The following is a 14,922-nucleotide window of genomic DNA, read 5'->3' on the forward strand; positions in this document are numbered from 1 at the left end:
AAGGGCGGCCTCTTTGTCCCTTCTCACTGCTCTTGTGTGCCCCAGGAGATGTAGTCGGGCCGAGTGGCGGCGTGGTATTCGTCTATCAGCTCCTGGACAACCTTCCGGGAGTCGTCGAGCTCGTCAAAGTTCTCCTTGAAGATGTCCTCCTTGCGGAACTGCTCCAGGAAGGCTTCGCGTTTGCGCAGCTTGTCGTACTGCTGGCAGGTGCGTTCGAAGAGCTGGGTAAAAAAAAAGAACAGGAGGCGTTTGGATTTGATATCCCGCTTTATCACTCCCCTTAAGGAGCCTCAAAGCGGCTAGCAATCTCCTTTCCCTTCCTCCCTCACAACAAGCGCTCTGTGAGGTGAGTGAGGCTGAGAGACTTCAGAGAAGTGTGACTAGCCCAAGGTCACCCAGCAGCTGCATGTGGAGGAGCGGGGAAGCGAACCCGGTTCACCAGATTACGAGTCCACCGCTCTTAACCACTGCTCCACACAGCTCAGAAAGCCACGGCGGGCATGGCACTGTAGATTGGCATCAAGGTGGAGCCAAGCGGAAATAAATCGGTGACTTAAAAAAACCCAAAAACTATGGTATGTTTTGCGCAGTGGGGTTGCTAATAATTCCAATGGCTCCGGCTGCTCAGAATGCAACTAGGCCTCTCAGCACTTGAAAGAACTCTGCTGCCCAATGTATTACAGATTTAGTTGCAGCGGGGAAGGATTTTTTTTCGCTGCTACTGTTTCTGGCTGTATCTAGAGCCTCCGAACCAGCTGTCAACAGGGGCTGGGGATCTCTACCCATGGAGGCTTTTAAATCCTAGTGGTTTCATCATGATCATTATTATACCCCTCCCATCTGGCTGAGTTGTCCCAGCCACTCTTGGCGGCTTCCAACAGAATATTAAAATACAATAGTCTGTTAAACATTAAAAGCTTCTCTAAACAGGGCTGTCTTCTAAAAGTCTGGTAGTTGTTTTTCTCTTTGACATCTGGTGGTAGGGCGTTCCACAGGGCGGGTGCCACTACTGAGAAAGCCCTCTGCCTGGTTCCCTGTAACCTCACATCTTGCAGCGAGGGAACCGCCAGAAGGCCCTTGGAGCTGGACCTCAGTGTCTGGGCAGAACAATGGGGGTGGAGATGCTCCTTCAGGTCTAGTGGGCCGAGGCAGTTTAGGGCTTCAAAGGTCAGCACCAACACTTTGAATTGTGCTCGGAAACGTACTGGGAGCCAATGCAGATCTTTCAGGACAACTGTTATGTGGTCTCGGCAGCCACTCCCAGTCACCAGTCTAGCTGCCACATTCTGGATTAGTTGTAGTTTCTGGGTCACCTTCAAGGGTAGCCCCATGTAGAGCGCATTGCAGTAGTCCAAGCGTGAGATAACCAGAGAATTCACCATAGTTCTCCTGCCCGCCCTTTGCTCCATAAAGAATTAGTCAAGGCAACACCCTCTCCATACAACCCATAAGCACCAACCCTTTACCTCTCCAGGAACATCTTACAGGATTTTCTTTTCTCTCCTAGATTTACTTTCAGAGAGCTATCATCTTTCGGTCCTTGCTTTTCTTACATATATCTCGACAAACATGAAACTTGAGCACGAAAAGCCTTAAGGGAAACTGAATCCAGTTTACAAATGATTCCTGGACTGTGATCAGCGTTAGCTGAAGACTAGTCCGGAGAGAAGTAACGGGCATGCTGCCAGGGAAATATTTCTTGGGTCTGAAAATGCCAACCTCCTTAGTAAACAGCCGCATCTGTGCTTGCGCCCGAACTCACCGACGAAATGTTGGTATGGTTGGCCATCATCAGACCGCTGACCCGATGTGCTGACGGCAAGTATGGAGACTTCCTAGAAAGTGCTACTTGGATGCTGGCTGGGCCCCAGGGAATGAAATTGGCCAGCTTCCTCTCTCGGATCCGCTGCAGGCTCTTGTGGACCTGGAAGGAAGGCGGATTATTTTCAAGGGTGCAAACGCAGCTGTTCAAACCAAGGGGCCTGTATAGAATCATAGAGTTGGAAGGGACCACGAGGGTCAGCTAGCCTGGCCCCCTGCAATGCAGCAATCTTTCACCCAATGCGGGACTCAAACCCACAACCCTGAGATGAAGGGTACTGTGCACTACCAACTGAGCTATCCTGACTACTTCCTCTTTGGATCATAGAAAGGTAGGAGTCGGACGGGGCCCTGACGATCGCCTAGTCCAGGGTTCCCCAAACTTAGGTCTACAGCTGTTTTTGAACTACAATTCCCATCATCCCTGATCACACTAGCAAGATATGATGGGAGTTGTAGTCCAGAAACAGCTGGAGACCCATGTTTGGGAAACCCCCGAGCTAGTCCAACCCCCTGCAATGTGAGAATAAGCAGCTACCCCATACGGGGATCAAACCTGCAACCTTGGCATTATCAGCACCATGCTCGAACCAGCTGAGCTATACAGGCTAGGAAGAGACTGTGGACGCTTTATATTTTGAGTAGTGGTGGACCTCTGCAGCATTCCACAGGCACCGCAGAGGTGTCTGGAGGTGGTTGGAGGGTGGATGGCATCTAACAGACTGAAGTTGAATCCTGACAAGACAGAAGTACTGTTTTTGGGGGACAGGGCGGGCAGGTGTGGGTGCTTCCTTGGTCCTGAATGGCGTAACTGTGCCCCTGAAGGACCAGTTGCGCAGCCAGGGAGTCATTTTGGACTCACAGCTGTCCATGGAGGAGCAGGTCAATTCTGTGTCCAGGGCAGCTGTTAACCAGCTCCATCTGGTACACCGGCTGAGACCCTACCTGCCCGCAGACTGTCTTGCCAGAGTGGTGCATGCTCTAGTTATCTCCCGCTTCGACTACTGCAATGCACTCTACGTGGGACTGACTACCTTTGAAGGTGACCTGGAAACTGCAGCTAATCCAGAATGCAGCAGCTAGACTGGAAACTGGGAGCGGCTGCCGAGACCACATAACACCGGTCCTAAAAGACCTACATTGGCTCCCAGTACATTTCCGAGCACAATTCAAAGTGTTGATGGTGACCATTAAAGCCCTAAATGGCCCAGTATACCTGAAGGAGCGTCTCCACCCCCATCATTCAGCCCGGACACTGAGGTCCAGCTCCGAGGGCCTTCTGGTGGTTCCCTCCCTGCGAAAAATGAGGTTACAGGGAACCAGGCAGAGGGCCTTCTCAGTAGTGGCGCCCACCCTGTGGAACGCCCTCCTACCAGATGTCAAGGAAATAAACAACTATCTGACTTTTAGAAGACACCTGAAGGCAGCCCCTTTTAGGGAAGTTTGATGTTTTACCATGTTTCTAATATTCTGTTGGTAACCGCCCAGAGTGGCTGGGCAAACTCAGCCACATGGGCAGGGTATAAATAATAAATAATAATAATTATTATTCCTAAATGAAATGTGGGTATGAAATGTAATGTGGGTATGTGGTTCTCACATTGCTTTGACACTGCCGTCACGAGAAGTGACCCCTGGTGCGGGTTCCTTCCATGCAGTCGCTCGCCTACGGCTGATCTTTCTCTAGCCACTGACCTGGGTGGGGTCCACTTCCCCCTGGATGATGTTAAGGATGGCGATATAGCAATGGTTCGTCTGCCGGTCACGCCCCATGGACACCATGACGTTCTTGGGCTGCAGCAGCCGCCGCATCACGTCAAGGACGGTGGTTTTGCGGACGCTGGCCACCTGCGGAGGGACAGGTCAGCATAGGCATTCAGTTGGTAGAAGGATTGACAAAGGTCACGCCATACACCGAGAGAGTGGATCAGCACAGCTGGGGAAAATTCTCCATTCCAGGGAAAGTCTTCCCCCGGGAGGGTATCCTGAGACATTACAGAAGAATCACCCCCGGGGTCCAAGGCCATTCGGAAAGAAAATTTTGCAGCTTCATACATCTCTTTACTGATATTTGGGGGAGCAGATTCACCTTCTTGGGCCACTCTGGCTTCCCTTAAGCGACAGAGATAGAGACAGAAATACAAGCTGCCAGGTCAAACCCTATATCCACAGATCAAGGTCAAGAAAAAAATAAAAGAAACAGGGAGCAAGAGAGCTCTCACACACGGAAGTCGCCACACCCACGCCATGCATTTGATACCCTCTTCTGAACTGTCAGCCTCTGCGATCTGCCCTTCTGCATCTTCTGCTGCTGCTTGCGAGGGAAGGGGAGAAAAGGGGAGAAAACATCTGTATTTAGCAGGGTGGGAGTGCTGCCGAAGGGGTCAGCCTCAGGTATTACCATAGCTGTCAACTTTCCCCTTTTTTAAGGGAAATTCCCCTATTCCGAATAGGATTCCTCGCAAGAAAAGGGAAAAGTCGACAGCTATGTTACCCTTCCTTTTCCTTTCTGCACACTTGCAGGCAGTGATTTTTTCAGGGGGGGGGGGAGGGATGCAGGGGGACGCATACCCCGAAACATTTTGTGATCTAATGGGAGAAGAAACTAAAAATTTCAAAATAAATAAATAAAATAAATTAGTTTCTTCTCTAGCACAGTGAATCGTCAGTTCCGTTGCTACCCCCATTTCCTGTCCAGAGTCTCAGACGGAAGTGAGCGTTTAATGTGTGAAGTAGGAGCTGGAATCTAGCACGGCGATGGGTCAGTTTCGGGAAGATGTTAGTGCACACAACCTCATGCCAACGTGGAGGTTACTGGGAGCTGCCAGCTGTGTAATACGAGGCAATGCGTGTTCTTTGTGCTTTTGTCCATTACACTGTATTTATTTCCCCCAGATCTGAACTAGAAAATGGTGATTTTCTTGAGTCAAAATGAGAGTACCCCTAAACATTGTTTTTTTTGGGGGGGGGGGGGGAAGCACTGCCTGCAGGCCTCTAACACCATTATAATCATTTCGACCATAGACCGGACACATTCTGACTGCACCGTTCCTAGGATGTGCGATGGCTGGCCATTAAAACAGGAGGGCAGGAGACTAAAGACGGTCTCTTCTCAGACCCCCTGAGGGTGCAGAGGGGGCTAAGAGCATGGGAACTCCCAGAGCTTGACTTAGGAGAAGAGGCGGGAAAGCACTTACAGCCTGGTCTGTGGTGAGAGGGGTGTAGCCCGTAATCAGGAAGTGCAACCTGGGAGTGGGAATCAGGGAGGCGATCAGACCGATCAAGTCGTTGTTCATGTAGCCGGGGTAGCGCAATGTGGTGGTGCTGGCAGACATGATGGTGGAGACCTAACCCAGGAAGCAAAACCAAAACCGTAAGTCAGGGCAAGACTTTTTGGCAACACCAAAAGGAGAATACATTCCGACCTTGGATCCCGAACGCCTTGGTACTCGGGACGTTTTGGCTCCTGAACGCCGCAAACCTGGAAGTGAGTGTTCCGGTTTGCGAACGTTCTTTGGAACCCGAACTTCCCGACGCGGGTTTCATGGCTTCCGGTTGGCTGCAGGAGCTCCCTGCAGCCAATCGGAAGCTGCACCTCGGTTTCCAAACGTTTTGGAAATCGAACGGACTTGCGGAACAGATTCCGTTCGACTTCCAAGGTACCATTGTACAGTGGTACCTCGGGTTACAAACGCTTCAGGTTACAGACTCCGCTAACCCGGAAGTAGTGCCTCGGGTTAAGAACTTTATTTCAGGATGAGAACAGAAATCGCATGGCGGCAGCGGGAGCCCCCATTAGCTAAAGTGGTACCTCAGGTTAAGAACAGTTTCAGGTTAAGAACGGACCTCCAGAACGAATTAAGTTCTTAAGCAGAGGTACCACTGTCCTGTTTTCAAGGGGCTCCAGGAAAAGGGACACGTGCTCATTTTCCAGGACCTCTTCTTTCAACCTTCTCTCAGAATCCTAAAATATAATAGAATCATAGAGTTGGAAGGGACCACGACGGTCACCTGGTCCAACCCCTTGCAATGCAGCAATCTTTTGCCCAATGTGGGGCTCGAACTCACAACCCTGAGATGAAGAGTCTCCTGCTCTGCTGACTGGGCTATCCCAGGTCCAATGTGGGCCACAAAGCCGAGTCAGAGGGAGATGTGCTGGAGCTAAGAGTTTATTCCAAACAGGGTGGATAAAAATCAATGATTTTTTAAAAAATAAATTAAACAAAATGGATTTTTTTTATTTAAATTGGATTTTTTAAAATAAAATGCTTTTTGGGGAAAATATATTACCATCCAAAGGTTATTCAATCATGAAATAAAGATTAGTTTTTTAATTATGTAGAATAAGGCTGTATATGTTTAATTTTTTGGTAAATAAATTCCATTAATCCATTCACAATGTCATTTATGCTCTTCCAGAGGTTTTTGTAAGATTATTGGGCAGTTTCTCTGCCTACAAGATATTATCACAGATGCTTGGTTTACTTTTGCAGTTCTCAAAACTGAATTTGACTCAGCAGAGATCACATGCCTCTTCTTCACAGCAAAAATGTTATAACATGAACAGAGTTGAGAAAAAGACCTTAATCCTATTGTTCTACAAACCTATGAATACAGAATCAACCCCTTCAGTGTTAAGTTTCAAGAAGTTCAGTGAACAGAATAGAAACAATATTTTTCTGATTGTTTGGAATGGAAGGGATCTAATAAATCTATTTAAATTGTTATTATTAAGGTAATGATTATTTGTCTCCTTCCTAAGTACAACAGAAAAGTTGTCCAAATATGAATGATTAACCTATTAAACTGGGGATAAAAAAAAACTAATATGAAAAGTTGTTATTGTAAAAATCTTCATCTACGTGCATATTAAAGTTATACCAGCAAGAATTAGTCTTTATGTAGAAAACTGATTCAAATCAAGCCTTACTGACTAGTGATTTAAATCGTGATTTAAATCAGTTTGATTTAAATCAAATCCACCCTGATTCCAAATACTTCCAAGTTTAGAAAATAAATGCAGCCAACACGTAGACGCTTGCCTTTCCTGTGAAGCAAATGTTGGGCTTGGACATATGAGAACCAGGTTAAGTCTTCTACAGGGCTCTCATCTCTGCAATAAGGCTATTAATCTTGCATGATGTAATAGCACTCTTAAATTAACTACACACAACCTAACACAAGCCAGTAAAAACACCCAAATACTCAAACTTGCAGAGAACATGAGAAAAAACCAATAGCTAGCAAACTAGAAACGCCCAGCGCTGAAATCTGAAAAAGAGGAGCTTGCTTATTTCTAGCGAGTGAATAGGGTGGGGCTAAAATGTCATTTGGGTCAAGTTCATTAGAAGCCCACACTTTTATTTGTCTGAAAACATTACGTGCCGCTTTTCATAAGCACTTTTTTTTCTTTAAAGTGGCATGCAATCGCCATTTTAAAAAAGCGCCTACAGAACCAAAGGGATGGTCAACAGCAGATTTAAATTCCCAGGGAAGTCAAGGTATCTGAGTAATCCCAAAATGTGGACTTAATATTGCGTCAAAATGTTTTATTTTCTATCTTTTTATTTTAAGCTTATGTGATGTGATAATATTTAATTGTGAAAATTAATTATTTAAAAAAATATTTTAAAATATAAATAAATTCCCCGCCCTGTGTCTTTGAAATCACCTTAACCCCCCAGCCATCCTTCTTCAGGGGCTTGGGGGGTGGGGACAGCATCTTCTCCTCCCAACACCCCTGGTTACTCACCAGCTGGTTAATTTGAGAAAAGGTGGGATTCTGGATATGCAGTCTGTCAGTTGCAATGCGGTTCAGGGCTGTGTTGTCTAGAACCACCTATCAAAGGGGAGATAGGGGTTAAGAAGCAAAGGATGAGTACATGATGGGAGGGAGGGCATCCCTCTGCCCGATTAATGGACACATGATGTTCCAATTCCACCCCACATCCCCATTTGTTTCTTGACTGCTCTCAGCTGAATTCTCAGCCACATTACAGGGCTAACTGACGTGGAGGTACTAGGGAATGAAGAAGAAGAAGAAGAAGAAGAAGAAGAAGAAGAAGAAGAAGAGTTTGGATTTACTATCCCACTTTATCACTACCCGAAGGAGTCTCAAAGCGGCTAACATTCTCCTTTCCCTTCCTCCCCCACAACAAACACTCTGTGAGGTGAGTGGGGCTGAGAGACTTCAGAGAAGTGTGACTAGCCCAAGGTCACCCAGCAGCTGCATGTGGAGGAGCGGGGACGCGAACCCCGTTCCCCAGATAACGAGTCTACCACTCAATGGAACCTCAGGAAACACCCAGAAGCTCCCCGATTCTGACTGTGTTGCCATACGACCAGAGAAACCTTTAAAAAACACCAACCAACTCTACGGAAATTGTTCCCGTGGTCCATCTCTCCATATATAGTGGTACCTTGGTTGTCAAACGGCTTGGCTGCCTAACAAATTGGCTCCCCGAACGCCGCAAACCCGGAAGCGAGTGTCCCGGTTTTGCGAACGTTTTTCGGAAGCCAAACGTCCGACGCAGCTTCCGACTGAGTGCAGGAAGCTCCTGCAGCCATTCGGAAGTTGCGCCTTGGTTTTTGAACTGTTTCGGGAGTCGAAGAGACTCCCGGGACGGATTAAATTCGAGAACCAAGGTTGTTGTTGTTGTTCAGTCGTGTCCGACTCTTCGTGACCCCATGGACCAGAGCACGCCAGGCATGCCTATCCTTCACTGCCTCTCACAGTTTGGTCAAACTCATGTTAGTAGCTTCGAGAACACTGTCGAGAACCAAGGTACCACTGTCTTTAAGAATAGGGTGTTGTGCTTCTCAGCTCTACTACTGAGACCTGGGGGGGGGGCAAGGGAAGGAAGGAAGGGAGTTTCGCCTTCCCCACCCCACGGCACCCCCAATTTTGCAACCCTTACCACACAGTCGGCATTCTGTGTCAGCCGCTTGAGGGTCAGGAGAGAGTTGTAGGGCTGCACAACCACATCGCTCATCTCATCTTGGTTGGGAAAGACTGAGTATGTCTGCACCAGCTTCTTGGGGTACCTGTGAGGAGAGAGAGAGACAGCTGCTTCAATAAAGACGAACATCCTGTATCTCTTTGTGCTTTTGGAGGACTCGTTTCTGTGGCCACAGCGCCAGGGTGCGCATGACGACCCAGTGACCATTTTAGATTAGATGTGCTACTGAGCTGAGGCCTAATCAGATGTTGGGGTGGTGAGCATCGCGGGGTATCTTACTGACTCGAGGCAGAGTCTTTTAACAATTTATACTTTATTCGTATAGTTAAAGCTATGGTTTTCCCAGTAGTTATGTACGGAAGTGAGAGCTCGACCATCAAGAAGGCTGATCGCCGAAGAATTGATGCTTTTGAATTATGGTGCTGGAGGAGACTCTTGAGAGTCCCATGGACTGCAAAAAGATCAAACCGATCCAGTCTTAAAGAAATCAGCCCTGAGTGCTCACTAGAAGGACAGATCCCGAAGTTGAGGATCCAGTACTTTGGCCTCCTCATGAGAAGAGAAGACTCCCTGGAAAAGATCCTGCTGTTGGGAAAGATGGAGGGCACAAGGAGAAGGGGACGACAGAGGATGAGGTGGTTGGACAGTGTTCTCGAAGCTACTAACATGAGTTTGACCAAACTGCGAGAGGCAGTGAAGGATAGGCGTGCCTGGCGTGCTCTGGTCCATGGGGTCACGAAGAGTCGGACACGACTGAACGACTGAACAACAACACCACTTTATTCTTGGCTTCTTCCCCTGCCAGATAAATTTAGACATATATTTCTGCCATTCCTTGCAGTGTCCTGCGCCGCTGATTACGGGTATCCATTGGAAAAAAGGTAACATTCTTGGCGATACATTCATTTCTATTACTGATATCCTCCCCCAGAGAGATAAATTCATCCTTCTCCCATACCTCCAAATTTGTCTTTATTTCTTTCCAAGTATTTGTATCCTTAAAGATATTTATATTCCTAGCTGTCAACCACACTCCTAAGTATTTGACCTTTTCCTCTATTATCAGTTCCGTAATTCGCTGTAGGTCTTTTTTATATTGTTCTGCCACATTTCCCACCAACATTTTCATTTTACCTTTTTTTTAAAAACCTGAAACCCGCTACCTGGCCAAACTCACAAATCTTATCCAAGACCCGTGGCATACTAACCACCAGGTCTTCCACAGTAATCACAAGGTCATCTGCATGCTTCACTTCCCACCGAGAAGCAGAGGAAGGCTCAGTGGGGTGTGGGGCAGACATGTCATTTTTTAAAAATACTACAATTGTGTGAGGAAATCACAGCTCAACTATTTTGGCCAAAACCGAGAAGATGCCGCTTTCAAGCATAATGAAAAATAACCACAACCAAGGAGTGTTTACTTGAGGCTTTATTTCCGAGGCCAAAGGGCAGGAGTCAAGTAAAGGCTGCGATGTATCTGCATCGTCACCGATGGCTCCGTCCCCTCCTCGCAATTTCTGAAAATCTTGCAAGGACGCAGGCTCGCAAATCACTACGTGTCGACGCCAAAGAGATGCGGTTTGCTTTAGCAAAAGCTAAAGAACATTCCTTGCCTGAGGTGGCAGGCTGATCTCAGCCTCTTCTCCCCCCCCCCCACCCCCCGTTTCAAGTCACAACTTCACCAGCTCCAAGGCTTGCCCAAGCTGGTGTCTGGGTGGGGCAGGCCTGACTCTGAGTCAGCTGGGCGTCTTACTCATCCGCCGGGCTGCTGGCTCTCCAAAGTAGCCTGCCTGCCTGCATCGCCTACCACTCGCCGAGCGGTGTGCGCATATGGGTCCGTGCACGTGTGGGGTTTTTTGCCCCATTGCTCACCTGTCATTTAATCTCTCCAGGAGGTAAGAGCCCAGACCAGAGCCTGTCCCACCGGCGATGGAATGGCACAGGACAAAACCCTGGAGGAAAGAACGACGTGCGACAGAAAATATGTCAATGCACATTACAACCGTCGGGCCAAAGGACAATTGAAGCCACTCTCTGTACTCAACAAGGTGGCGCTGTGGTCTAAACCACGGAGCCTCTTGGGCTTGCTGATTGGAAGGTCGGTGGTTCGAATCCCCGCGACAGGGTGAGCTCCCGTTGCTCTGTCCCAGCTCCTGCCAACCTAGCAGCTCGAAAGCACGCCAGTGCAAGTAGATAAATAGGTACCACTGTGGTGGGAAGGTAAACAGCGTTTCTGTGCACTCTGGTTTCTGTCACAGTGTCCCGTTGCGCCAGAAGTGGTTTAGTCATGCTGGCCACATGACCTGGAAAGCTGTCTGTGGACAAACGCAGGCTCCCTTGGCCTGAAAGCGAGATGAGCACTGCAACCCCATAGTCGCCTTGGAGTTGACGTAACCGTCCAGGGGCCCTTTACCTTTACCTGTACTCAACAGGTGAAGGATGGTTGAACTAGCCCATTAAAAAAAACAAAAAAAAAACTGCCACGCTGTGTTCATTTACTTTTCACGGAAAATTCAGACAACGCTACTGCCCAATTGCTTTCTGCATTACCATCTTGTAACCTTTTCGGCGCTCATCTTGCTTTACTGGCTGAGGGAGCCGGCATACAGCTTCCAGGTCATGTGGCCAGCATGTGACTAAGCTGCTTCTGGCGAACCACAGCAGCGCACGGAAACGCTGTTTACCTTCCCGCCAGAGCAGTACCTATTTATCTACTTGCACTTTGACGTGCTTTCGAACTGCTAGGTTGGCAGGAGCAGGGACCGAGCAACGGGAGCTCACCCCGTCGCGGGGATTCGAACCACCGACCTTGTGATCGGCAAGTCCTAGGCTCTGTGCTTTAGACCACAGCGCCACCCGCGTCCCATTTTGTTCACAGTAGGGAGCCCCAACCAAACATTGCAGTGTTATCTCCCAGCTGTGAAGAGGAGTGCTTCTGTTTAGGGCTCTAGATAGAGAGCCTTCTAGGGCTGTATGATACTACACAGTGGCTGGGTGGGATAAAAAAATTATAGCTTTCCTTTTTAACTTAAAAATAATATATCCTATTTCCCCCCTCCCGAAGCTTCCCTATAAACTTCAGAGCGAAGAGCTTTTAATCTCACCAACATGCGATATTCCAGAGCATTATAAATGGTTAGGGCTGGGGTTCCCAAACTTGGTTCTCCACCTGTTTTGGACTACAACTCCCACCACCTATAGCTAGCAGGACCAGTAGTCAGGGGTGATGGAAATTGTAGTTCAAAGCCCCCCCCCCCCAGATTACAGTGGTACCTTGGTTCTCAAACGCCTTGGTACTTGAACAACTTGGAACCCAAACTCTGCAAACCCAGAAGTAAGTGTTCCAGTTTGCGAACATTTTTTCAGAAGCCGAATGTGCTCCGTTTTGAGTGCTACGCTTCCGATTCGAGTGCCACACTTCCGTCTTGAGTGCTACGCTGAGGTCTGTCTGTTTTTGCTATTTATTTTGCGTTCTTGTTTTTGCGGCTCTTTTTGTTGTGTTTTTGTGACTGTTTGGAACCCAGTTCAGCTACTGATTGATTGATTGTGGGCGTGACTGCAGTACATTGTTTATTGCTTTCATTTTATAGACCAAGGGTCTCGTTAGATAGTAAAATTGATGTTAAATTGCTGTTTTAGGGGTTGTTTTTTAAAAGTCTGGAACAGATTAATCAATTTTGCATTACTTTCTATGGGAAAGCACGCCTTGGTTTTGGAACGGACTTCCGGAATGGATTAAGTTTGAGAACCAAGGTACCACTGTACAGGTGAAACTCGAAAAATTAGATTATCATGGAAAAGTCCATTTATGTAAGCAACTGTTTTCATTACCTACTGGAGTTTAATATATGAGGGAGACTCATGACATGCAAAGCAAGATATGTCAAGCCTTTATTTGTTATAATTGTGATGATTATGGCGTGCAGCTGATGAAAACCCCAAAGTTGAGATTGTTAATTTGGGGTTCTCATCAGCTGTACGCCATAATCATCACAATTATAACAAATAAAGGCTTGACATATCTCACTTTGCATGTCATGAGTCTATCTCATATATTAGTTTCACCTTTTAAGTTGAATTACTGAGAGAAATGAACCTTTCCACAATATTCTAATTTTTCGAGTTTCACCTGTATATGGAGTAAAAGAGAGAGGAAGGGAGAGAGAGATGGAAAGAGAGAGAGTATCAACTTCCCCCATATTAGAGAGAGAGAGAGAGAGAGAGAGAGAGAGAGAGAGAGATTTAACTTTTCCTTAATTCCAGAAATTTACTGAGCCTAAATGAGCTGCTTTAAAACAACAAAAACAACAACTTTTCTTCCTTTAATCTACAAGGCAATACAAGGCCTAGTGGAATCTCTTACAAGCAGAAAACACTGTCTTGTTTTAGGACAAAACAAAATAAAAAATTCTTTCCAGTAGCACCTTAGAGACCAACTAAGTTTGCTCTTGGTATGAGCTTTCGTGTGCACACGAAAGCTCATACCAAGAACAAACTTAGTTGGTCTCTAAGGTGCTACTGGAAAGAATTTTTTATTTTGTTTTGACTATGGCAGACCAACACGGCTACCCACCTGTAACTTGTTTTAGGACAGACCTATTTCAAGACACCTGATCTCTCAAGCTTGGCACGAGAGGGAATCACAACAAGTTTCTATTTAACTAAGGGATTCAAAGCAGTACACCTGGAGGATTTCCAAAAAGACAAGTCTCAGGCAGAAGCTAACCAGACCATGGATTGGACACTGATAGCTAAAGGAAGTAACAAGGCCGCGTTGAATAGAGCTGCCATCCTTAACTGTGAAGCAGAAAAGTGTCTCTCTTGTTTTACTAGTGTCAGTGGCACGCAAGTAGCCAGAGACAGACAAATCCCCAAGCTGTAGCTCTGTACCTAGAAGCAGCAGCAGAGCAAAAGTCTGAACTACTCTGGAGGAAGGAGCCCAGAGAGGGCGGCTGCTGCTGAGGTCTGCCAGGCTGACTGCCAAGATAGGTCATGCCTCGTTGCAGCTGCCAACGGAATAGCAAGAGTAACCCAGCGGATTAAAACGAAAGGGATGTGGGGGAGTTAAAAAGATTTTTTTTTTTAAGTGTTTCTTCCTACAAGCAAGAGCGACACACAGCTGTTTGCGAGAGCCGGTGCAGCCTTGTGTACAAGGCCAGAAACGTCACCAACTGGAGTTTTACCAGTCTGCTATTTTTTACCTTCTACCGAGCAGGCTGCCAGAGGAAAAGCAAACCGCTCTGCCGCTCCTCAGCCAGTTCTATGTGGGGCTACCTTTGAAGGTGAACCGGAAACTACAATTAATCCAGAAGGCGGCAGCTAGACTGATGACTGGGAGTGGCCGCCGAGACCACAGAACACCGGTCCTGAAAGACCTGCATTGGCTCCCAGTACATTTCCGAGCACAATTCAAAGTGTTGGTGTTGACCTTTAAAGCCCTAAACGGCCTCGGTCCTGTATACCTGAAGGAGCGTCTCCACCCCCATCATTCAGCCCGGACACTGAGGTCCAGCTCTGAGGGCCTTCTAGCAGTTCCTTCACTGCGAGAAGTGAGGTTACAGGGAACCAGGCAGAGGGCCTTCTCGTTGGTGGCACCCGCCCTGTGGAACGCCCTCCCGTCAGATGTCAAGGAAATAAACCACTATCTGACTTTTAGAAGACATCTGAAGGCAGCCCTGTTTAGGGAAGATTTTAATATTTGATGTTTTATCATGTTTTTAATATTACATTGTGAGCCGCCCAGAGTGGCTGGGGAAACCCAGCCAGATGGGCAGGGTACAAATAAATTATTATTATTATTATTATTATTATTATTATTATTTCAATGCTGGCTGCGGTCGTCAAAGGGGTGGACTGAGGTCTAGCCAGATCCTACGTAGGAGCTCATCTTCAGGTTTTTCTTAATAGTTCAGTTGTCGGTGAGTGGGTTTTTAATGCTCTACTTTTCACCATTTCCCACATTTGAACAGCTTCCCCTACTCCCAAGCTGCTACTTGCCCAGTGGGGTAAGGAACACATAAACCTGAATGGTGTCTTTATGTCCTCCCCAAAAGTCCAAATTATCAGCTGGGGGTGAGCTGCAATTTAGATAAGGAAAAATCGGGGGGGGGGGGGATGTCAAAACATATTTTCCTTGAGCCGC

General features: G+C 47.2%; 1 protein-coding gene across 2 annotated transcripts in view; it reads right to left on the minus strand.

Annotated features, from left to right (window-relative positions):
* Positions 1-14,922, minus strand: part of TUBG1 (tubulin gamma 1) — a 19,684-nt gene continuing 4,762 nt past the window's right edge. The window contains exons 5-11 of one of the 2 annotated variants that reach the window (XM_033171178.1): positions 10,653-10,732; positions 8,739-8,865; positions 7,574-7,660; positions 5,019-5,168; positions 3,517-3,669; positions 1,763-1,924; positions 1-221 (exon numbers count right to left, since the gene is read on the minus strand). In XM_033171178.1, coding sequence (XP_033027069.1) covers positions 24-221; positions 1,763-1,924; positions 3,517-3,669; positions 5,019-5,168; positions 7,574-7,660; positions 8,739-8,865; positions 10,653-10,732 — 957 coding nt within the window. In that variant the 3' untranslated portion in view covers positions 1-23. The remainder of the gene's footprint in view (positions 222-1,762; positions 1,925-3,516; positions 3,670-5,018; positions 5,169-7,573; positions 7,661-8,738; positions 8,866-10,652; positions 10,733-14,922) is intronic. The other variant, XM_033171177.1, reaches the window with a different exon arrangement.

The sequence above is a fragment of the Lacerta agilis genome, chromosome 14 (assembly GCF_009819535.1).
Source record: "Lacerta agilis isolate rLacAgi1 chromosome 14, rLacAgi1.pri, whole genome shotgun sequence".
Classification (NCBI taxonomy): Eukaryota; Metazoa; Chordata; class Lepidosauria; order Squamata; family Lacertidae; genus Lacerta; species Lacerta agilis.